Source organism: Vulpes vulpes, chromosome 11 (genome assembly GCF_048418805.1).
Source record: "Vulpes vulpes isolate BD-2025 chromosome 11, VulVul3, whole genome shotgun sequence".
Classification (NCBI taxonomy): domain Eukaryota; kingdom Metazoa; phylum Chordata; class Mammalia; order Carnivora; family Canidae; genus Vulpes; species Vulpes vulpes.
In genome coordinates this window covers 36794335-36818566 of record NC_132790.1, presented here as the reverse complement: position 1 = coordinate 36818566, position 24232 = coordinate 36794335, and the positions used below count along the sequence as shown (strand labels likewise).

Genomic DNA, 24232 nt, shown 5'->3' with positions numbered 1-24232 from the left:
CTTCTGCTATAATCATAACAGCATTGTCAGATTCACCAGAGAAGGGACCAACCAAATCCTGTAGCTATTCTCACTGCACTAGTCATTTTCTCTGAAGATTTTCCAGACTTCTATGCAAGAACTAAACCCAACTGACAATGTGCTCAGCTCAAGGAAACAATTACTGGCTCATTTCTGTTGTGATAAACTATCATTTATATTCCTAATATTATCTGTAACTCACCAGGAGTTTTTTAGGTCTACACCAGGCTTTTGCCTACCTCCTAAACCCAAATCTATCTTGTGTGTACAGAATAATTAAGAAGCTTTCAGATATTTAAAGCCCTTTTCTATTCAGAAGATGTTTCCTTGGGAAGGATAACCAGAGACTTTCAAAATGAAGCAGGAACTAGCTACTCAGGAGAGTTCTCAAAAGTGTTAACTAACTCCTGTGAACACAACTAGAAAAGGTGATTCAAATTTTGACTCATGCTGTGGAAGCCCAACAACCAGTTTGAGTTCACTCTCCAAGATTGTCATGGGCAATGACATAGTCTTCTATTTCCTCTTGGCAAACCAAAAGGCAATTTGCATTTATTATATTATATATAAAGCTCTATAAAAATCACTAGACAGGTACAATAGTCCTCAACTAAGCTAAAGAAAGAAGCTACCTGACTCTATAAAATAGACCCAGCTGGGCAGCCCAGGTGGCTCAGCGGTTTAGCACCACCTTCAGTCCAGGGCCTGATCCTGGGGAGCCGGGATGGAATCCCATACTGGGCTCCCTGCATGAAGCCTGCTTCTCCCTCTGCCTATGTCTCTGCCTCTCTCTGTGTGTCTCTCACGAATAAATAAATTTAAAATTCTAAAAAATAATAATAAGACCCAGCTGGACTTTGGGCTACAAATTTTTGTAGTCTGGGTTTTGTAACCTTGGCTCCTGGCTTTGCATTCTAATAGAATACTAATTTTGCTTCTGATATTTTATAGGTGGCAGATGCTTTCTGTTCTGAGACTTAAATGCTGTTATGTAGCCACTGCCAAATCACATGATTCAACAATCAACTATTATTAATATAAAGATCTGAGATTCAGTAAGGACTACCACTCAATACTTGATATACAATTATAACCTGGTAAAAAGCAGTATTAATCTGGCTTGATTACAATTGCAGAAGGTAATGGTCTGTCCTTCAACACAGGTTGAAGAAAAACCAGAAGAAAAGTGAGAATTGAAAGAGAAACTACAATTTGCAAAAATCTACAACCTGCAAAATGCCTAAGTCTACCAAACTTTGACAACACTCAAGAAATCGCCTGAACTCAAATTCTTACTGGTAGCTCATTGAATACATGTTTCAAGATAAAATCACAAACTAATCAAGTGATAATTCTGCATAGGCTCATGTGTTCTAATGACACTGTACCAGAAACTAGAGAGTTGCTGGTACAATTTTCACCAATCCTTGCCAAAATGTTTCAAAACTAACCAGAGACCCCAAACTCCTATATGTACCCTTCCTTTGGAGACACACCTCTGGTGTTTGTACTTACTTGATGCAGCAAGCTAATAAACCTAGCTTTGGTTACGTAGTGGGTTTTGGTCAATGGATGTCACCAGTATAAAATGAGCTAAGGTTCCTTTCTGAATGAGACACAATGGCTTTAACTTAATAGGCAAAGGTACTAAATCCTATATTCCACACATAAATGCCTCAAATCACCAGTATTAAATAAAACCTCATCAATATTAACCATGGGAATTTTATTAAATAAAAATGTATGAATCTGCAGATATAAAACTGATAACCAATCCATATTAATGGAAAAACTTGTAACCTTAAGAAATACTAAAAATAATTTCTCCATATGCAAAAATGTATATTTGATGTTTTTCAAAAATCCCGATTTTGATAGTTGATTTTAAGTTAACTACTCTAGCAAAGCATCATAAAAATAAATGGAAGATTATAAATTCAATGGCATTTGGCACGCTATTGTTGTGAATATGCTTTATTTTTAAGTAAAAAATGAATCCTAGCCAAAACAAAGTGTTTGCCTCTGAATATTTTAAGCTTAAGGAAAAAAAAAAACTAATAAGGAACATATTTTCATTTTTCCATGTTTTTAATTTTTTATAAAGAGTTTCATTAAGTTTCAGTCAATAAGTAGTTCTTAAACTTAGGCTTCATGATCCTTTTGACTTCGTACTTTTAAATGGAGGCATTTCTCTTCAAAACATGACAAATTTCGGAATCCATCAAAAATTATTTTATTCAAATTATGTTTTCCAAAAGAGAGGGTTCTGTGCTAGTCGTCTTTGAAAGTTTTCATACCTACAAAAGAAAAAGTTTATTTACAAGAAAATTAAAATCTTTTGTAATCCACCAAATGACTTATCAAAAAGCAAACATTTTAGATGTCACTTCTAAAAAGCTAAGATAAAAAAACAAAAGAGCTAAAAATTTAATCTGAAAGTTTTATTATTCTTATAAAAGGATAGCAAGCATAGTGATTTAAGTATGACTAGCTTATATCAGAGCACAAATCATAATAAATTTTATTAACTTTTTATCTTCTGCCAAATTTGACAGCTAGACCCAAGGAGGAAAAAAAAATCAAATCTAACTCCCTAATTTCATAAATGAGTAGATGAGAGGAATTTGCTTAAGGTCAAATACTTATATTTTAACAAGCTCAAACCTAGTATCTTCCAGATCAATCCATGCTACACCATGCTACCAGCTGTTCAACAAATTCTCTTGTATCCCCCCACCCCCACACACTGGGATAGTCAAAGTGAAAAGAACACCTATAAAACAGAATCATGAGGGGCACCTGGGTGGCTCAGTGAGTTAAGCATCTGCCCTGGCTCAGGCCATGATCTCAGGGTTCTGGGACTGAGCCCCCATGTCAGGCTCCCTGCTTCTCCTTCTCCCTCTGCCCCTCCCCCTGCTCATGCACGCTCTCTCTCTCTCTCTCTCCCTCTCTCTCTTAAAAATAAAATAAAATAAAATAATAAAATAAAATAAAATAAAATAAAATAAAATAAAATACAGAACCAGGGGAAAGCCAAGGAAATCAATTTTATTAATAATTTAAGTATAGGGTGCAGTATAAACCACCCTGATGCCTTACGTATATTCTACTTCAGATCAAGACTTTCTAAACTCACAAAACAATTTTGCTTTGTATTTCAAGACTCAAATATGGTTACTTATAAATAAAAATATTGAAAAATTTACAACTTTAATTGTGGCCCCTAAAAATAAGCAATTGTATTTTCCTGTCTTTATAAATTCAAAATGGCTACTATATAACAGAATATTGAGGGTAAGAACATTCTTTTTTTTTTTAATTTTTTTAATTTATTTATGATAGTCACAGAGAGAGACAGAGTGAGAGGCAGAGACACAGGCAGAGGGAGAAGCAGGCTCCATGCACCGGGAGCCCGACGTGGGATTCGATCCTGGGTCTCCAGGATCGCGCCCTGAGCCAAAGGCAGGCGCCAAACCACTGCGCCACCCAGGGATCCCCGGTAAGAACATTCTTTGATGTGAACTCCACAGTATGCTTTTAAATGGCATGCCAATGTTAATTAATGTATGCTGATATCCACAATAAAGGAATATGTTTAAATGTCAAAAAAGAAATACATTCACAGGCAAAACAATATATGGTTACTAAAAGCCTTAATATTAAAGATACAAGATGTCCCATACCATTTCAGAACCACATTTGCTGGAATGAACATTTCAGATGGACTTGGTGTCATCTGGGCCTGAGACACAGCAAATGATGAAGCAAAATTGTAGAAGTTGTCCAACATCTTTTGTGTGAACTGAAAAGTTAATAATGAACGGATTAATTAATTATACTAAATATTCCACTTAGACTTTAATATTTTTAATTAAAACTATTCCTCCAGTATACTTGGTTTTAAGGATCGTGAATTCTAAGTCTAATGCTGTAAGGAAAGTTATAAAATGACACTGTGGCACAAATCTTAATAACCTACCTTTTGTACTTCCTTTATATCTCAGAATTTCTGTGATTTTTAACTATTTTAATTTCCTAACATTAATTTTGGGTGGAAAAATGTTTTTCCTTCAAAATATCTTCTTTTATCTCTACCTCTACATCTACTATGACCCCTTCCCTCAAATCCCACCCTCCTCAAATCAAGCTACTTTCTCATATAAAATACTAAGAAGTGTTCTTGCCAGTAAGATAAAAGCTTAAATATAATGAGAGGAAATGCTTTACTAGCTTTTATCTTTCTGCCTAACGATATCAAGGTAGTTTAATACAGGAGGCTATCATTAAAAGTTACTTGAACTAATATCCAGAGTTCAATAAAATCACTATTAAAATATCAATATCAGGAGAAAAAAATCAACAGTAACCCTCAACACTAACAACAAAATTTTAAAATGTAACTTTTATTTAAAAGATCCAATTCAGAATAGAAACAAAGCCTGTAAATACCTAGGAAAATATTTCAAGACTGTCTTGAGAGACAGGAAAGAAAACAAATAAAAGGGCCTATATATACCATATTCAGTGGAAAGAATATTTTTAAGATGGGAAGACATAATGTAACAGAAGCAATTCTCCTCAAATTAAATCTATAAATCCAATGTTATTTCCAACAAAATCCGGTAAGGGTTTTCATGAAACTTAATAAGCCGATACTAAAAGTATTATGGAGAATATCTAAGCTTATTTGATGAGTAAGGGGTTCAGGAGGGGGGAGGGGGGACTTAGCCTACCAGATATTAAGACTTTTACTGGCAAAGGGACAGGCAAATAAACTAATTGGAATAGAAGAGAGCCCAGAAACAAATCCAAGCATATAAGACAACATGATATATAACAAAGATGCAATTAGCTCAGAGTAAAAAAAAAAGAAAAAGACTAGCTTTCAATAAAAGCTTTAATAACTATGAGAACACCTTCACACATTAGAATAGGATAAGAAAGATTTCTCCAATATAAAAAAAAAAACAAACAGAAAAGAAACAACTGTTAAGATTATCAACACAAAAATACAATGTGTGCATGAAAAAGATACCAAAAATAGTATTAAAAAACAAGCAACATACTAGAAGAAAATTACAACATATAGAAAACTTTTTTTTTTTTAAAGATTCCATTCATTTATTCATTAGAGACAGAGAGAGGCAGAAACATAGGCAGATTGAGGAGAAGCAGGCTCCATGCAAGGAGCCCGATGTGGGACTCTATCCCAGAACTTAGGGATCAAGCCCTGTGCCGAAGGCAGACGACCAACCACTGAGCCACTCAGGCATCCCATAACATATAGAAAATTACAAAGTATTATTACCCAGAATACAAAAAGGCCTTTGCCCAGAAATTAAATTACATTAAAAAGTGCCAAATAATACAACAGAAAATTGGGTAAAATACATAAATGGTCAATTCAAAAAAAAAAAAAAAAAAATGAGGTCAAAATGAGAAAAGATGCTCAACTTTACCAGTCATCAAGAAATACAAACCAAAACAAAGTGATATTCAAATTTCACCCCAACAGTTTGTCAAAAATCTAAGGTCTTAAATATTAGAATACGTATCAATATGGAAATGAAAAAACTGTCTCATTCATACAATGGCATACTACACAATTAAAACAGACTAGATTTATTCCATGTACTAACACAGATAAGTCTTAAAAATCATGCTGAGTGAACAATAGCAAGTTGTAGAAATTTGTGGAGTATACCATTTATAATCATTTTTAAACAAAGGGGTAAGTCAACAAGAATAGAAAATAGAGGAAACAAACAACAAAAAAAGACTACAACACAGAAGAGAAATAAAAGGAACTTCTACAATAATAGTGAAAGAAAATAATACCTTGACTACAGTTATGCAACAGACCCAGAGAATAATCAGTCCACAGAAAAACAAAAAAGAGAGTTTCAAGAGGGATGTTTCGAAAACAAAGTTAAAATTGCTTTTTAAAAATATACTGAATAGGAATTTATACTTGGCAGAGTTTGGGCATAAATTAGACATGGAAATAGAAATCCATGCAAAACATAAAAATGAAGTATTTATTAACCAAGAAAAATAAAAGTCATACAAGAAAGGAAATGTAATCAAAGTACTACCTACACCTGGCTCAGTTCTGAAAAATATTTACCTGATCATAAAACTAAAACTCTGAATATTAATTTAGTGAAAACCTGTAATAAAAAGGCGGGGGGGAGGGAGGCCTTGGCTGGTTCAGTCAGTGGAACATATGACTCTGGGTTGTGAGTTCAAGCCTCATGATGGGTGCAGAGATTACTTAAAAATAAAATCTTTTAGTGGTGCCTGGGTGGCGCAGTCAGGCATCATCTGACTCTTGGTTTCAGCTCTGGTCTCGTAGGATTGAGCTCCGTATCAGGCTCTGCACTCACCGGGCTTGAGATTCTGTCTCTCTGCCCCTCTTCCTTTGCCCCTCCCCACCATAGGTGTGCTCTCTCCCTTATTCTCTTTCTAAAATGAATAAATAAATCTTTTTTAAAAATAAAACATTTTTTAAAATTTAATCTTTTATAAAGGAGAGAAAAAACTATATGCTGGGGAGCAGAGGAGTGAGACAGCTAAATCATACTATGTATTGGTAAGTCAATGGAAAATACCTACAACAAATAAATTGATTAAGAACAGATTAAGCAAGTTTTTTTTCTGCCACAAGGAAGTAAATACAGGTAGAGTACAGGTAGAGTACCTGTAAATACAGGTAGAGGAAAAAAAATGAGGGAGTGGTTGAAAGTGACTGCTTTTGAGGAGAGTAAGAGCAGAGTATAAGAAGTACAACAGAGGACAACTGTTTGTTTTTGTTTTTAAGATTTAATTTATTTATTCATGACAGACAAAGAGAGAGAGGCAGAGACACAGGCAGAGGCAGAGGCTCCCTGCATGGAGCCTGACATGGGACTCGATCCCGGGTCCCCAGGATCACACCCCAGGCTGAAGGTGGCGCTAAACCGCTGGGCCACCGGGGCTGTCTGACAACTGTTTTGCATATAAAACTATCTGATGTTTTAAGCCATGTATATGTACTATTAATAAAAATTAAATGAAATAAGAATAACTAAGTGTATTTTACAAACATGCTTAAACAAATAATGTTATATATATTTTGTGGATATATATATGAATGTTTCTCTTAAGGTACTAACATAGGATGGCAAAGATACATGAAGTTAGAAGAGCAGCTACCTGGAGAAGAATTGGAAGAAGAGAAACAGTGAGACCAGCAAGCTGTATCAGAAATATTTTTTTTTAATTAGTAGCAAATATGGCAAATATCAGTTAATCTAGATGGAAGTCACTCAGAAGTCTTTGTATGTACTGCACTATAAAGAGAGCTCTATAAGAACAGCTATTATTTTGTCTACCTATTTTTATTTTTTGTGCTTAGAAAAGTCCTGGCACACAGTAGGTATATAATAAAATATTGGTGGAATGTATTTTCCTATATATTTAAAACACTTCACAATAATAAAGTGTTTGATAAAAAATATATATGCTTTATTTAAGAAGTTCAAATAATTTATAAATAGAGTAAAAAGTCTCCTTGCCCCTTTCCAAGGAGAACATCACTTTCGTATGTATTTTTCAGACATTTTTCTAATACATTTTTCTAATATTTTTCAGACATTTTAATAGGATACTATTAACTATTGCTTTACAACTTGCTTTTCTTTTTAGCACAGCAGTTGATTTTTTTTAATTACTGGGGGAAAAAAAATTAAGACCCAGACTCTGTCATTCTTAATTCAGCCTATTCTCAGATGTGACAAGTCTGCTTTAAATTCATGGCCACAAACCTCAAGAGTATGCTGCCCAGCAAACTCATAAGGGGTTCCCAGGGGTTTTCTAGTCCACTCACCCTCCTCCTCTCCTACTTTTTCTTTATATTTCCTATATTCCTTTCCCCTCAATCTTAGCTGATGACCTTGTTTCCTGTTTCACTGAGCAAAGAGAAGGTATCAAGAGAGAACATACCCAAGTTCTCATCACATTTATCAACCACCTACATCTGTATCCATATGACCATTACTCTGAATACGGTCCATTATCCTATCTAACGTCTCTCATTTCCTATTCAAACACTCTTCAGCAACTCTCCCCAACTCTTTTCCTGAATGCTTCATTCCTGTTAAACATGATGTAATATTTCCCATTAAAAATGGTTAAAAAAAAAATTTCTTGTCCCCACTACCCCCTCAAGCAACCAAAAGATTTATCTGCTATCCTCTATAACTATTCATCGAGACTCATCTATATTCAGTGTTTCCACTTCCTTCTCTCCAACTCACTCCAAACTCCAATTCTCTAAACTCTTAGCTAACTTTTTAATGACTTCTATCTTGTTGAATCCTGTGGATAATTCTTAGCCCTCATCTTGACCCATCAGCACTGTGATACTATTGATGCTTCTTCCTTCTTAAAAACCAGTCTTTGCTTAGCTTCCAAAACTTTTTGGGTCTCCTTCTACTTCAGCCTGCTTTTTCTTTCTCTTCATCTCTTTTTTTTGTTTGTTTGTTTGTTTGTTTTTGTTTTTTTTTTTCTTTCTCTTCATCTCTTAAGCTTCTCAAATTTGAAATGGCCCCAAGCTCAGTCACTGGCCAACTTTTCCACTTAGTTACTTCTCTAGTAATCATATGCCCTTCAAAACTTTAAATACTATCTCTACACTGATAACTGCCACATTTTTATCCATATCCCAGATCTGTCTCTTGAACTCTAGACTTGTCATCGTCAGCTGGATGTCTAACAGATATCCCAAACATAGTACAACCAAAATCCAACTCCTGATTCCACTCCACACTTCCTCTTTTCATAGTATTCCTGTGTTCAAGGTCCTCAAGCCAACATCCTTGGGCCATAGTTGATGTCTCTCTTTAATCTCAGACCCTAAATGTGATCCACATGCTGAAACACACTATTGGCTCTATTTTCAAATTATCTCCAGAAATCAACTACAGGCATACCTCAGACATATTGCAGTTCAGTTCCAGACCACCGCAATAAAGTTGAGTCAAATGAATTTTCTGGTTTCCCAGTGCACGTAAAAATTTTGTTTACACTATACCATAGTCTATTAAGTATGCAATAGCATTAGGTCTTTAAAAAATGTACATACCTTCATTAAAAAATACTTTATTGCTAAAAAATGCTAAACATCATCTGAGCTTTCAGCGAGTCGTAATCTTTTTTGCTGGTGGAAGGTCTTGCCTTGATGTTGATGGCTGCTGACTGATCAGGGTGGTGGTTTCTGAAGGTTGGGGTGGCTGTGGCAATTTCTTAAAATAAGACAACAATGAAGTTTGCCTCATTGATTGACTCTCTTTCACTTGAACCCTTAGAGGCCACTGTAGGATTATTCATTGGCCTTATTTCAATATTGTTGTGTCTCAGGAAATAGGGAGGCCCAAAGAGAGGGAGGAGGATGAGGAAATAGTTGGTAGGTGGAACAGTCAGAAAACACGACACTTATCAATTAAGTTCTTCATCTTACAAGGGCACAGTTTGTGGTGCCCCAAAACAATTATAATAGTAACATCAAAGATCATTGGTCACAGATCACTGTAACAAATAATGAAAAAGTTTGAAATATTCTAATTACCAAAATGTGACACAGAGACACAAAGTGAGCAAATGCTGCTGGAAAATGTCACCAACAGATTTGCTCCATGCAGGGTTGCCACAAACCTTCAGTATGTAAAAAAAACATGATACCTGCGAAGCGCAATAAAGTGAAGCGCAATAAAACGAGGTATGCCAGTACTTTTAATCACCTTCATTTCCACCTCCCCCAACTACCCTGGTTCAAGTCATTATCATCTGTCATCTAGATGTTCAAAAGAGGCTTCTAAAATTGATCTTCCTTCTTACTAGAGTGTCCGTCCAAAAATGCAGAAGTGATCCTTTTAAAATATAAGTTAAATTCCATTACTCTTCTGCTCAAAACTCTTCTCTTCTCTTCCAAACAGAATTTGAGTCAAAGTCTTTATAAAAGCCAATGAGGTTACCATATGAATTTATACTGTGGCTCCCTCCCCAATTACCTCTCTTCTCATCTCCCATCTTTCACCCTTGTTCACACTACAGCAGCCACAAAGCCCTTCATATTTTTCTTCGAATAACAGATTTCTACCTCCAGGCCTTTGCATTAGCTATACCTCTGCCTGTATCATTCTCCCATTCAGGGCTTTGCTGTACAGTTTAAAAGTCAACCATCATGGAATTATGTCACTTAAAGCTCCATGAGGACAAGGATCTCACTTTTCAGGTTCACAACTGTATACCCACAGCCTAATTAACTGTGAGAGGAAAAAAGAAAATGCTAATATTTAATTCCATTTTTAAATCACTTTGAGCTATTTCATCACTATAAAAACAAGTCTCACTGAAGCATTTATAAATTTTAAAATACCTATAGAAGCAGGCAAGCTTAAATCATCCATGGAAGCCAATAATTTATGCCATTCATGTTTACCTCCATTTTTACATGTTTTCTACTACCAGGCTAAATTTTAAAGTATAGAATTTGGTTTTAAAATTTTTTTAGAAAATGTGTACCGCATTACCTGAGTGAATGAGTCAACTGAGGATACAGCAGCATTGCCTACTGGAGTCTGTTGAGCCAAACTGTCCAATAATTCCACTGAAATTCCAATCTGAGCAACAGATGGAGTTCGGACAATATTCATGGCTCCAAAAGGATGTTGGCTTCCTTCTCCTGAAAAAATTAACATGTACCACAAATTTCAAGTTTAACTGTAGCCACACATATTCCTTTGTAAATATGTGAAAACCCTCCGATCTACATGCACTAAAAAGTTGTTACATAGTTTATCTCTTTTCAGAAAAATGTAAAAGGCTCGTTTTTACACACTAACAAAGAATAAGAAAACTAAAATTTTTCCCACCAGAAAAACAGCTGTGACTTCTCTAAAACTTATTAAAATTACTGTTAGATAGAAATGGAAAGTAACAGAATGAGAAAAATAAATGAATAAGCATTAATTACATTAAAAAATTATCAATGCTAACTCCAAAGGAAGGATATTTTCTAAGATTTTTTTAAACTAGTTTTAGTATTTTCTCATTATTCCACTAAAGAAAGATCTTAAATTACCATTATAACTGATAAATGTCACGGATCACCCCATTTAACACTTGATGTTATCAAACAGGCAGTAAAGAAGCTTATTCATAGAAAATAACTTAATAACTTTTTCCCCTTAAAATTCAATGTATCATTAAGTATACACCTGAGCTTGTAAGTGCCATCTAACTTACATGTGGAGAATTTAGGCCAATTTTTTTTAACCCACATAAGACAATTAAAAAGTCTGACAGACAAAAATCATACAATAGATTTTTGTTTATCTGCTGTTTTCATAAGACTTTTAAGATATTTAATCAAATACTGAAGAACAAAAATCTGGAGCAACATATTATTCCTAATAACTAGAACACTGATTACAAATATCAAAACTCTCCTTGGGCAGCCCAGGTGGCTCAGCAGTTTAGTACTGCCTTCAGCCCAGGATGTGATCTGGAGACCCGGGTTTGAGTCCCACGTCGGGCTCCCTGCATGGAGCTTGCTTCTCCCTCTGCCTGTGTCTCTGCCTTTCTCTCTCTCTGTCTCTCTCATGAATAAATAAAATCTTAAAAAAAAAAAAAAAGAAGAAAAAACCTCTCCTTAAATTTTTAAGCTATGAATAAAAACTTACAATGTATTCTGTGATTTAAAAATACATACACCTTTCACTAAATATGACTACTTTAAGATTGTTTTAGTATATTTAAATTGTTTTATTAAATTTCCATATATTTATGAATTTTCCAGATGTTATTTCTATCATTGTGGTCAGAGAACATATTTTGTATGACTTCTGTCTTTGAAAATATTGAAACTTGTTTTACAGTAGCCTAATATATGGTCTATCCAAGAAAATGCTCTATTGTGCACTTGAGAAGAACTTGTTCTGCTGCTGTTGGGTAGAATGTTCTGTGTATTAGCTCTTGGTGGTTTACAGTGTTCAAGTCTTCTATTTTCTCAACGACCTTCTGTCTAGACATTCTATCCATTACTGAAAGTTGGGTATTAAAGTTTCCAGTTGTTGAACTACTTTCTCCCTTTGATTCTGCCACATTTTGCTTTGTGAATTTTGAGATTCTGTTGTTAGGTACAAACAAGTTTATAACTGTTATCTTTCTGAATGGCCCTCTTATCATCTTATAATGTCTTTACCTCTAATATTTTTTGTCATACATTTAGTCTGATTTTAGTCCATCCATTTAAGCTTAAGCTCTCTTTTACTGTTTGCATGTATCATTTTTCATCCTGTACTTTAAACCACTTTGTGTTTCAATCAATAGTTGGATCATGTTTTTTTTTTTTTTTCCATTCCTCAAATCTCTGCCTTTGAACTGGAGAATTTAATTTTGTGTTAACTAGATGCTTGCTAGTGTACCACTTTAATTCTCTTACCCATTTTTTTAACTCTATATTTTTTGTTACCTCCTTAGTGGTTGCACTAGGAAGGATTACCATAAACATCTTAATTTACAACAATCTAATTCGGATTCATGCCAATAATTTCAGTAGTACACAAAAACTTTGTTATGTACTTTCTCTCCCTATGTGTTGTCATAAATTCCTTCTTTATACATAGCATGCCCATAACATAGGTTAATAATTTCCATTTTATGAAGTTGTCTTTTATATCAAATGGTAAGGGGGCGGGGGGAAAGGAGTTACAAACAAAATGAACAATATTGATTTTTATGATTAACTACATAGGTTTTACTTGTGTTTTTTTCCTTCATGTGAATTCAAATTACTGTCTCATGCCCTCTCTTTTCAGCCTGGAGAGTGCTCTTAATTTCTTATGGCTGTCTTTGAGTAATGATCTCACAGTTTATATAAGGTCTTCATTTCTCCATTTTTTTTTTTTAACTTTGAGAGAGAGAACATGTATGCACATTGGAGGGAGGGGCAGTGGGAAAGAGAATCTCAAGCAGACTCTACACTGAGTGTGGAGCTCAATGCAAGGCTGGATCTCACAACCCTGAGATCATGACCTGAGCTGAAATCAAGAGTTAGACGTTTAACTGACTGAGCCACCCAGGCACCCCTACCCTTCATTTCTGATTGATACTTTCAATAGAGAATTATTGACAGTTTTTCTTTCAGTGCTTTATACCATCCCACTGTCTTTAGACTCCATTGTTTCTGATAAGAAATCCACTGTTAATCATTTTAAGAATCCTGTTTGATGAGTTGCTTCTCTTACCAATTTCTCTTTGACAGTTTGATTTTTTTTTTTTTTTTTAATGATAGTCACACAGAGAGAGAGAGAGAGGCAGAGACACAGGCAGAGTGAGAAGCAGGCTCCATGCACCGGGAGGCTGACGTGGGATTCGATCCCGGGTCTCCAGGATCGCGCCCTGGGCCAAAGGCAGGCACCAAACCGCTGCGCCACCCAGGGATCCTGACAGTTTGATTAGGATATGTCTTGGTATAGAGCTTATCCTACATGAAGTTTACTGAACTTAATTGTGTAATGTTTTTCATAAAATTTAGAACATTTTAGGGCATTATTTCTTCATATATTCCTTCCACCCCATCTCTGTTCTCCTTCCAGGACCCCTATTGTGCATATGTTGGTATACTTGATGGGATCTCAGAGACTGTTCGTTTTTCTTTTTTTTTAAGATTTTATTTATTCATGAGAGACACACAGAGAAAGCCATTGACATAGGCAGAAGGAGAAGCAGGCTCCCTGCAGGGAGCCTGATGCAGGACTCAATCCCAGGATCCTGAGATCACTACCTGAGCAAAGGGCAGATGCTCAGCCACTGAGCCAGTCAGGTGCCCCTCTTTTTTCTTTCAGCTCTTCAAACTAGGTATTTCAATTGATCTCTCCTCAAGTTCGCAGATTCTTTCTTCAGAGTACTCAGATCTACTGAAACCCTCAAGTGAACTCCTTTGCTACTGTACTTTCAGCTCTATCGCTTATATTCAATTCCTTTTGATAATCACTCTATTAATATTTTCTATTTGATGGCACATCATTTTCCTGGTTTCCTTCAACGCTCAGTAAGTCCAATGTTGTTTCCTAGGGACAGTTTCTGTTCATTTATTCTCTGAAAGAGCCTTACATTCTTGTTTCTTTGCATGTTTCCTAACTTTTTGTTGAAAACTGGATGCTAAATATTATAATGCAGCAAATCCAGAAATTAGATGTCTCCCTCTCCTCAGAGTCTCTTGTTAATATTTGTTGTTTCCTAATGACTTTTCTGAACCAATACTTTAAAGTCTGTATTTTTTGTCCCATGTGACCACTGACATTTCTATTAGCTTAGTGATCAGCTAGTTTTTGAAAAGGCATTTCCTTAAAAGCCTGGAACCCAAAAATTCTCCCAGTCTTTGCAGATAGGTTCTGTGTGTTGGGACATCCCTTTAATACTAGCAAGGCAGTTTACAACTCTGCCTTACCTTTCACTTCCTGCTTATGGAGAGCCCCAAAGTCTGCCAGAGTGGGAACTTAGGACCTTCTTAATTCTTTCCTGAGCATGTGCACAGCCCTAACTGTATATTAACTATTAACTTTGAGGTTTCCAAAAATTCCCAGGTCCAAGAACTCAAAGCCTTTATTCCCCAAAGGATTTTACTCACAGCATTTCCTCCCAAGCTTTGTAGTCAGTCTATTTTTGCCTTGATTGTTGTCAGTGCCTCAGGCATCAGTGACAAATACATTTGCAGGTAAATATTTTTGACAAACACTCCCAAGGTTGTCACTTCAGTAAGATAAAAGAAAGTCTTCTCTTTTTTTAAAGATTTTATTTATTTATTCATGAGACAGAGAGAGAGAGAGAGGCAGAGACATGGGCAGAGGGAGAAGCAGGCTCCATGCAGGGAGCCCGATGTGGGACTCGATCCCAGGACTCCAGGATCATGCCCTGAGCTGAAGGCAGACGCTTAACCACTGAGCCACGCAGGCGTCCTAAAGAAAGTCTTTTCAATTAATCTCCAAGGGAACCACCAGACAAACCAAAATAAATACAGGTGACCCTTGAGCAACACAAGTCTGAACTGAGTCCACTTATACACATATTTTTTTACAGCACAATATTGTAAATATATTTATGATTTTTGTAAAAGATTTTATTTATTAATGACACACAAAGAGAGAGAGAGAGAGAGAGAGAGAGAGAGAGGCAGAGACACAGGCAGAGGGAGAAGCAGGCTCCATGCAGGGAGCCCAACGTGGGACTCGATCCTGGGTCCCAAGGATCAGGCCCTCGGCTAAAGGTGGCACTAAACCGCTGAGCCACCTGGGCTGCCCTCCCCTTATGATTTTCTTAATAACATTTTTTTCTCAAGCTTATTTTGTCTTTAACTTATTACATATACAGTATATGTAATACACATAACATACAAAATACATGTTGCACATAACTTTTATGTTATCAGTAAGGTGTCCAATCAACTTGTAGGCTATTAGTAGTTTTGTTTTTGGAGAATCAAAAGCTACATGCAGACTTTCAACTGCACAGGAGATTGGTGCCTCTACCCCATGTTGTTTAAGTGTCAACTGTAATTACAATTTGTTGTGATTGAGGTCCATTCTGCTCCCTCTGGCACCAGTACCAAGAACATGAGCTATTATTGTCAAGGCTACCACTGAGCTGAGGAACAGGGGATGATGGGTCCACTGTAAGTTAAAATGCCACAAAGCTCACTGTTCTTATCAAGATTCAGTGGTTTTCTTGATTAAATACTTCCCTGGTTACTACAAAGTTTTGGTTAGTTTCCAGAGTCCTGAAAAAGATTCTGACAGGCTATGGAGAGATGGACTTGTGAAGTTCCTTACTCTATCAAAATGTTAATTGTTTTAAACCTAGAATTACACTAAGTCCAGAAAATGTACTATTTGTCTGCATAACAGGCTCCAATGACCTCAATCCAGGAAAAAGGTTCAATACAACCTTTAAGTGACTTAGTTTTAACTACTCCGGGAGTGACCTGCCCAAACAGAAAGACTTGTCATCTCTAGCTTCCTTTATCAAATGGAAGCTCTTAGCAAATTATTAAATAAAACTGGCTATGATCCATTCTAAGAGATGGGACTACAGAAATATTCTGACTTCATTTTAAAGGTCTCTGAGGCTAAGACAACTTGAGACCCAAAAATCTTCAGTAATCTTTATATTTTCAAAGAGATCCATTGTGCAATTAAAATCATTCTTTCACTCCTAACTCTGGGAAACGAGCTGGGGGTGGTGGAAGGGGAGGAGAGTTGGGGGGGTGGGGGTAAATGGGTGACAGGCACTGAGGGGGGCACTTGATGGGATGAGCACTGGGTGTTATTCTGTATGTTGGTAAATTGAACACCAATAAAAAAAAATTTATTATAAAAAAATAGAAAAAAATAAAATAAAAAAAAATAAAATCATTCTTTCAGTCACTCTTATTCCCAAAATGGGCTTGACAGAGTAGTTGATAACCTTCAAATACAAACGTTCTTGTGTGTAACCATAAAATACTGGGAAGAAACACTGGAACATAATATGCAAACTTAGTGTTTAATTTTGGATCTGAATTCATGACAGCAAAAGTTAAAAAAAAAATCAATTACACTGAGCCTTACTGTCAAAAACTTAAACAAAAACAAAGTAAAACATCTGACCTGGTCTTAAAAATTAGATAAGTTCTTCAATTAACATTCTAATAGTGTAAAAGCAGCTGAAAAATCTTTCAAAGGTGTTCCTCAAAGGGCCCTTCCTCAATGCAACCCAAGAACCTAACACAAGGCACACCTCAGAGGAAGAAATCCTACAAGAAACTAGTCTTTTACTGCTGGTACACAAGAAAAAGCAGTCATCATCATTTACTGCTTGGGTTTAACAGACTCTTTAAAAATAAATATATTTTAAGTCATTTTACAAAAATTTCACAAGAAGAAAGATAGTGAAAAACAATTTTATTAAAATTTTTAGGAAGTACTGAAGTACAACAAATCCAAATATTCACTGTACATCTCCCAGGTTTTTAAGTTATAAATAGCCAAAATGGGGCAGCCTGGGTGGCTCAGCAGTTTAGTATCACCTTCAGCCCAGAGCGTGATCCTGGAGACCTGGATCGAGTCCCACGTTGGGCTGGCTCCCTGCATGGAGCCTGCTTCCCCCTCTGCCTGTGTCTCTGCCTCTGTCTCTTTCTGTGTGTCTCTCATGAATAAATAAAATCTTTAAAAATAAATATAAATAAATAAATAAATAAATAAATAAGTAAATAAATGCCAAAATAAGCCACATTCTCTGAATACCACTGTTCACTTTAGTGAATAATTGTGGAATATATCCATCTTATAAATATGACTGCTGATTTTTAAAAAATCTTCTAACAGCTCTAACTTATCAATACTTTGGGTTCTTTTACTAGCAACTGCATTATCATAATTCAACACTTCAAACATTGAAATTTTGAAAACTTAATGGCTCATAATTTGGACAGGTATCTTCTTTGATCATAATTTGCAGAACACAGTTAGTTTGTTAGTTAGTTAGTTAGTTATTACAATCCTATTTATCTATTCATGAGAGACACACAGAGAGAGGCAGAGGGAGAAGAGGCTCCTTGTGGGGAACCCAATGTGGGACTCGATCCCAGGACCCCAGGATCATGGTCTGAGCCAAAGGCGTGACATTCAACCACTGAGCCACCCAGGTGTCTGTAAAACACTGTCATTTTTATATTTATAAAATTATTTAGAATAACCAATCCAATTAATGTTTCATTTCTATACCTATTGCCATCTAATTGCCTTTGTTTACACACCCATTTTCAGCCATGTCCACTTACAAGCTGTATCCAGTCCATTTTAAAGTAAAAACATGGAATACCAGATACATTATCTTACTACATGTTCAAGATTTTGTCACTAAATATTGTGATTAATTCCTCTCTGTTAAATGACTAAATTGGTAAGAATACCATATTTTCTTTTGGTCCTCAGAAATACACTGTTCAATCATCAGTCTTTTAGTATGAGAAAATTCACCTAAGAGACCATCATCTGAAGATTCAGTCTGAGACTTTGCTTATATGATCAACTTCATCATCATCATGAGAGTCTAGCATGCTATTTGTCTCCTTGTATTCATTTTGATTCATACAATAATGGTGAAATTTGTTCCTGTCAATTTTCTTCTCTTTGCAATTATGAACAAAATATAACAAATTATGAATTCCCAATTCTGTTCAATAAAAGCAAACAGCAGACCATAAAAATGGTGTCTGCAGTCTTTCACATTTCTTAAAAGATGACATAATCTTTTAAACAATGCAATATGAAGATTCTATGATAATGTAATGGTAAAACTAAGGGGCACAGGCCAAATTTGGCCCCACAACCTAATTTCATAAGACCTGTGAGCTAAGAATAGTTTTTACATTTTTAAAGGTTATTTAAAGAAGAATATGCTACAGAGACCATATGTAGCCCACAAAGCTTAAAATATATACTATCTTACCCTTTTCAGAAACATTTGCCAGAGGCAACTAGGTGGCTCAGCTGGGTAAGCGTCTGCCCTTGGCTTAAATCATGATCCTGGGATTGAGCTCTGCATTCAGGATCCCTGCTCAGTGGAGAGTCTGCTTTTCTCTCTCCTCTGCCCCTCTCTCCCTGCTTATGCTCGCTCTCTCTCAAATTAATAAAGTCTTAAAAAGTTTGCCAACCTCTGCTCTAAGTAATTCCATCATTCTTCCACTTTCTTATTATTTCAGCCCTTTTTTTTTGGCATTGTTGAGCAACTGATGAGTAATGATGAAATAATTCCTTAGATTAAATAGTAAAATATTTCATGATATAGGAAAAATAAGATTACCAGTATCACCAAATACATCTTAGATTTGTAAGATGGTCCGGTAGACCTATAATGGTAATTACAAGACAGAATGACTTTTAAAAATACGTAAGAAAATGTTCTCTCTATTCTTTAGAAGACTTCTACAAAAGAATAAAACTCACAAAGTGTCAATCTTTCTAAGAGTTATAAATGCCCCTAAAAAGAAACTGAAAAACTAAAAGTCCACTGGTGAAGATACCGTATATGTACATGGCAACAGAGATGACTAAAGAAAACATTTATGCCAAGAATAAGTAATTCACTATGAAGTGGCATTTGAACATGACATATGCTAAAGAGCTACATAAAGCAGCTTAATTATGCCTGGGTAAAAGCCTTCTTGGTATTGAATATAATTAGAAATCAAATATATATTTCTAAAATATATATTTCTAAAACCTCATTTCTATTGATAGCCTGACAAGCCTGAAATTACATTTTTCACTCATGCATAGTTCAAGAGCAATGTGACTAACAAAGGTTTATCAACAATAAATTTTAAACTAGATAAAAATGATAATGTATCTGACATTATAAAACCTCTTGAATTTGAATGTCTAAATGTATTTAAGCAATATTTACCAAGTATCTGAAGTTCATTATACTGTGCTCTATACATCCTAAAGAACAGATAGTAAAAGATACAAATAGTCCCTACTCTCAAGGAGCTTACATTCTAATGAGGACAGTAACAGTTACCTTTCTGAATAGGCTTCATTTTCTTAAATCTTTCCTAGATCTGTCTTTCTAAATTTTATAAAAACATACTAACTATTCCTTGAGTACCAACTATATGCCAGACACTTTTATACATTCTACATTTGTTATCTCTAATACTTGCAAAAACACTTGCACTGTAGGTATTATTAAGTCCATTTTACCTGAAATCCCCTCTAAGGTGAGACAATTTAGTCTACATAACACACTAGTAACTCGGATTCAAAATAGGTCTATCAAGCTCTAAAGCTGATCCTCATTGTAGTTCATTATCCTACCTGTTTATACCAGATTCCATGATATGAACTCTTCACTGATTTTGTGCTTCACAATAAGCCATTCAAGAAAGCAAGTCAAGAAATGTCAGGCAGTAAAAGGTTCCCTCCCATTCTGGCTCACTAGTTCTGTTTCACGTGAATAGACTTATGAGTAGTATCTTGAACTCTTTTGTCCTTCCTAATCCCCTTGACAAGCTCAACCCAGTTTTAAAACAAAAACTAGAATAAATTTAAAAGTTTCTCCTGGCAACTGAGTTAAATGAAATTAGAAGAAGACTATATATGTCATGTGCAGAGAAAGCCAAAGTGATGACATTAAAATATGGCAGCAAGCCCAAAAAGAAAAGAGCAGAATTATAAAGAAGAAATTCAAATGATGATTTATAATAAACTCTAATTTTAACATTTCTTAAAAATTCCTCTTGGGTGCTAAGCCTTTTTTCACGGTTATTTTTAATGTCACTGTCATAATAGACAAAGAAAGGCTGAGCAACTGTGCCAGATTAAAGACTAAAGACAATTAAATGTAATGTACAATCCTAAATGAATCCTAGGTGGAGGGAATAATGCCTGTTACTAAAGGCATTATTAAGAAAATTGGCAAAACTTTAGTGTATACTGTATATGAGACAAGAATATTGTATTAATGCAGAGTTTGCTGAATTTGATAATTATACTATGATTATATAAAATATATATAATGTATATTTTTGTATTAGGAAACACATTCTGATGTATTTAGGAGTAAAGAAGCAATGTCTGCAACTCATTCTCAAAGTTTCAGGGGAAAAAATACACATATGCACATATATAGATTTCTAGAGAATGATAAATAAAATGTAGTAAAATTAAAGAATGTGGGACAATGTAAGAAATACTTCATACTATTTTTGTCATTTTTCTCTGATTTTAAAATTATTTCTAAATAAGCAAATAAAATTATTACAAAATAAAGTTGCTTTAAATCCCTGATGCAAAAAAGAATTTTAAATATCAGACTGGGGATACTTTTAGAATTTCATTCTAAACACTACCTCACAGTAGGGCCAGGATCAAAAAAGGAAAGGTAAAACCCCACCATAAGGTACCCAATTTACTCTGAAGGCCTAAAACCTTAAAATATTACCTTTTCTCATAACAAAAGTATTCTACAAAGCTCTACTATATTCAGTACTCTATTTTACTCAAATAAATATATGATCCCTCTTCTTTATACCACAGGTGAACAGAACTATTTCTTATTCTTCTATTAAGTACAATAACATGTTAAAGTACTACAAACACAGTAAAAAAATACTTGTAAAGTTCCACATAAGTTTTTATTTCATCTGACCTAATGTCCTACTCCCCCACCTGCTCTTCCAATCTTGGCCTCTTCTGTTTCCCATTCTCCATATAATTCTCCACTGCAGATGTCACTGGAATTCTCCCTGACTGAGGCATTGAACCATTTCCTCATTGGCTCGTGAAACACTTTACAAATAGTTAACCTACAGAGAAAAGGAAGGTTTAAGTTGAACTCTGTGTGTATGAGAGTATGTGGATGTGGCTTAAACAAACTCTTCAAATAGTATAAGAACTCTATAAATATTTACCTTTGACAGACATGCATATAAGTATGCATAAATGTGCATAATATAAATTCTTTCAGTTACATATTTTTGGGAAGAGAAACTGCTTCCACCTTCTAAATTCAGAATCAAAATTTTAACCTTTATTTAAGATACTGTACTCATGTTCCTTATATATTGTGAACCAAAACTTCTTAAAGTTAACATTATATGGCATCTCATTATTCACACTTGTAATAGGTTTTAATAGATGTTTAAGTTATTATCAATGGACACGAGCACTTAGTTACCTACTATAAGAATGCTGATTTTTCTTAATCATCTTACAGTTTAACGATCCTGCTGAGGCTAAATAATACTCTCAGAACTCAGGTTAAGACAATTTAAAAAAATTTTTAAAAAGCCCATGAAATCTGACAGTATTAATACAGAAAGGATGTGGAAAGTAGAATTTCCAATGAAATGGACACACATCAAAAAAATAAAAATAGACTATCACCCAAAAGACCTCATTGAGAAAATTAAAGATGCAGTCCACTGGAAAAAATTCTCAATATTATACTATATGTTAACTAACTCGAATTTAAATAAAATTTGGAAGGGGGGGAGGAAAAAATTCCCAATGCAACCAGACTTGATCATGAAATGCTTCTCTTAACCAGATTAAGTCAAGGCAAAGGTGAGTAAATAATCCTGTTTGCCTCTGCTATTCAACTCTCAAACATGTGAAAATTCTAAACTCTGGGGAAAATACACAGAGTATTTACAATAGACTTTTGGACTTCCAATTATCCAGATCTGACTCACATGCTATTAAGAGCTGCAATGTTGAACTGTGGTATGAAGATGATAAAAATGGGAGATAAACATCTTTAATTCAAAATAAATCACCAAGGGCCACCTGAGTAGTTCAGTCAGCGAAGTATCTGACTTGGGCTCAGGTCTTGATCTCGTGGGTCATGGGATCAAACTCCCAACTAGACTCTGCACTCAGTGAGAGTCTCCTTGGATATTCCCTCCCTCTGTCCCTGCCTACCCCACCCCCAACAAAGAAATAAAATCATTAAAAAAAAAAAATCACCAAAATGTGATTTTTGTCATTACATTCAGAAATTTCATTAATTAGACCAATATAACAAGGAAAACTGGAGGCCCTATAAAAATAGCAAGATTCAGTTTCTAATTGTCAAATTACAGATGTTTACTTTGTGGGATCCCTGGGTGGCGCAGTGGTTTGGCACCTGCCTTTGGCCCAGGGCGCGATCCTGGGGACCCGGGATCGAATCCCATGTCGGGCTCCCAGTGCATGGAGCCTGCTTCTCCCTCTGCCTATGTCTCTGCCTCTCTCTCTGTGTGCCTATCATAAAAAAAAAAAAAAAAAAAAAAAGATGTTTACTTTGTTACTATTAACTTATGATATACTATGAAAAGTTAACAATCCATATCATAATCCCTAGAGGAAGCACTAAGAAATTAATACACCTTAAAAAAAAAAAAACAAAAACAAAAAAACGGATGCCTGGGTGGCTCAGCAGTTGAAGGGTTGCCTTTGGCTCAGGTTGTGATCCCAGATCCTAGGATACACTCCCACATCAAGCTCCCCACAGGGAACCTGTTTCCCCCTCTGTTTATGTCTCTGCCTCTTTCTCTGTGTCTCTCATGAATGAATAAAATCTTTAAAAAAAAAAAAAAAAAAACTAATACATCTTTGCAAAAAAAAGGAGAGAAGAAACATGAATTTTAAAAAAAGCCAAAAGAAGGTTTAAAAAAAAAAAAAACCCAAAGAGCAAGGTAAAAATTTAAATCTAACATATCGGGCAGCCCAGGTGGCTCAGTGGTTTAGTGCCACCTTCAGTCTAGGGCCTGATCCTGGAGACCCGGGATTGAGTCCCATGTCGGGCTCCCTGCATGGAGCCTGCTTCTCCCTCTGCCTGTGTCTCTGCCTCTCTCTCTCTCTGTGTCTCTCATGAATAAATAAATAAAACCTTTAAAAAAAATAAATCTAACATATCTATAACATTAAATATTAATGGGACTAAGCATCTTATTTTAAAAACGGAAGATGTAAGAACACTTTTTAAAAAGCAGCACCTAACTGCTATATATATATATAAACTCTTTACAACAAAGCACACAGATTTATGTCAAAAAGTAAAAATGTAGAAAAAAATATAGCATGTGAACGCTCACCATGAAAAAGCCAGAAAAGCTATATAAATTTTAAACAAAAAATAAATAAATTTTAAACAAAGTAGACTTCAAGACAGTAGCATTACCAGAGGTAAAGGGTGTTTTATATAGACAAAAAGGCCAATCCATCAATCTTATACACTAATAAAACAGAGAAAGAGAGAACAATTGTTATGTCTTTTATTTCTTTTCCAATCTCACTGCACTCCTTAATAGCTGTATTCACCATGGTGCTTGAAGGCCTGGGCAATGTAGTAAGGCAATAAAAGAAATATAAAATTGGAAGGAAAGAAATAGTCTTTTTCAAAGACATTATGATCACCTATTTAGGAAATCCCGGGCAGTTATTAGAATAATGGAGTTTAGTAAGACAGTCAGTATGTTACCCTTTCCTTCATCCTTCAGGATACAAAGTAAAATACACAAAATTCAGTTGTGTGATAACCTGAAATGCTATTGAGTATGAAGAGCAACACAAACTCATTCCTTGTTGGTGGGAATACAAATACACACTGCGACTTTGGAACACAGTTGAGCAGTTTCTTACAA

The 24232-nt window shown here is 35.2% G+C and overlaps 1 protein-coding gene across 2 annotated transcripts in view; it reads right to left on the bottom strand.

Annotated features, from left to right (window-relative positions):
- Window positions 1-1979: 1979 nt before the first annotated feature.
- Window positions 1980-24232, bottom strand: part of HIKESHI (heat shock protein nuclear import factor hikeshi) — a 40366-nt gene continuing 18113 nt past the window's right edge. Inside the window, exons 3-5 of one of the 2 annotated variants that reach the window (XM_026015222.2) lie at window positions 10593-10744; window positions 3705-3823; window positions 1980-2318 (exon numbers count right to left, since the gene is read on the bottom strand). In XM_026015222.2, the coding sequence (XP_025871007.1) occupies window positions 2264-2318; window positions 3705-3823; window positions 10593-10744 (326 nt within the window). In that variant the 3' untranslated portion in view covers window positions 1980-2263. Of the gene's footprint in view, window positions 2319-3704; window positions 3824-8747; window positions 9306-10592; window positions 10745-24232 lie in introns of those variants that run through there. The other variant, XM_072726140.1, reaches the window with a different exon arrangement.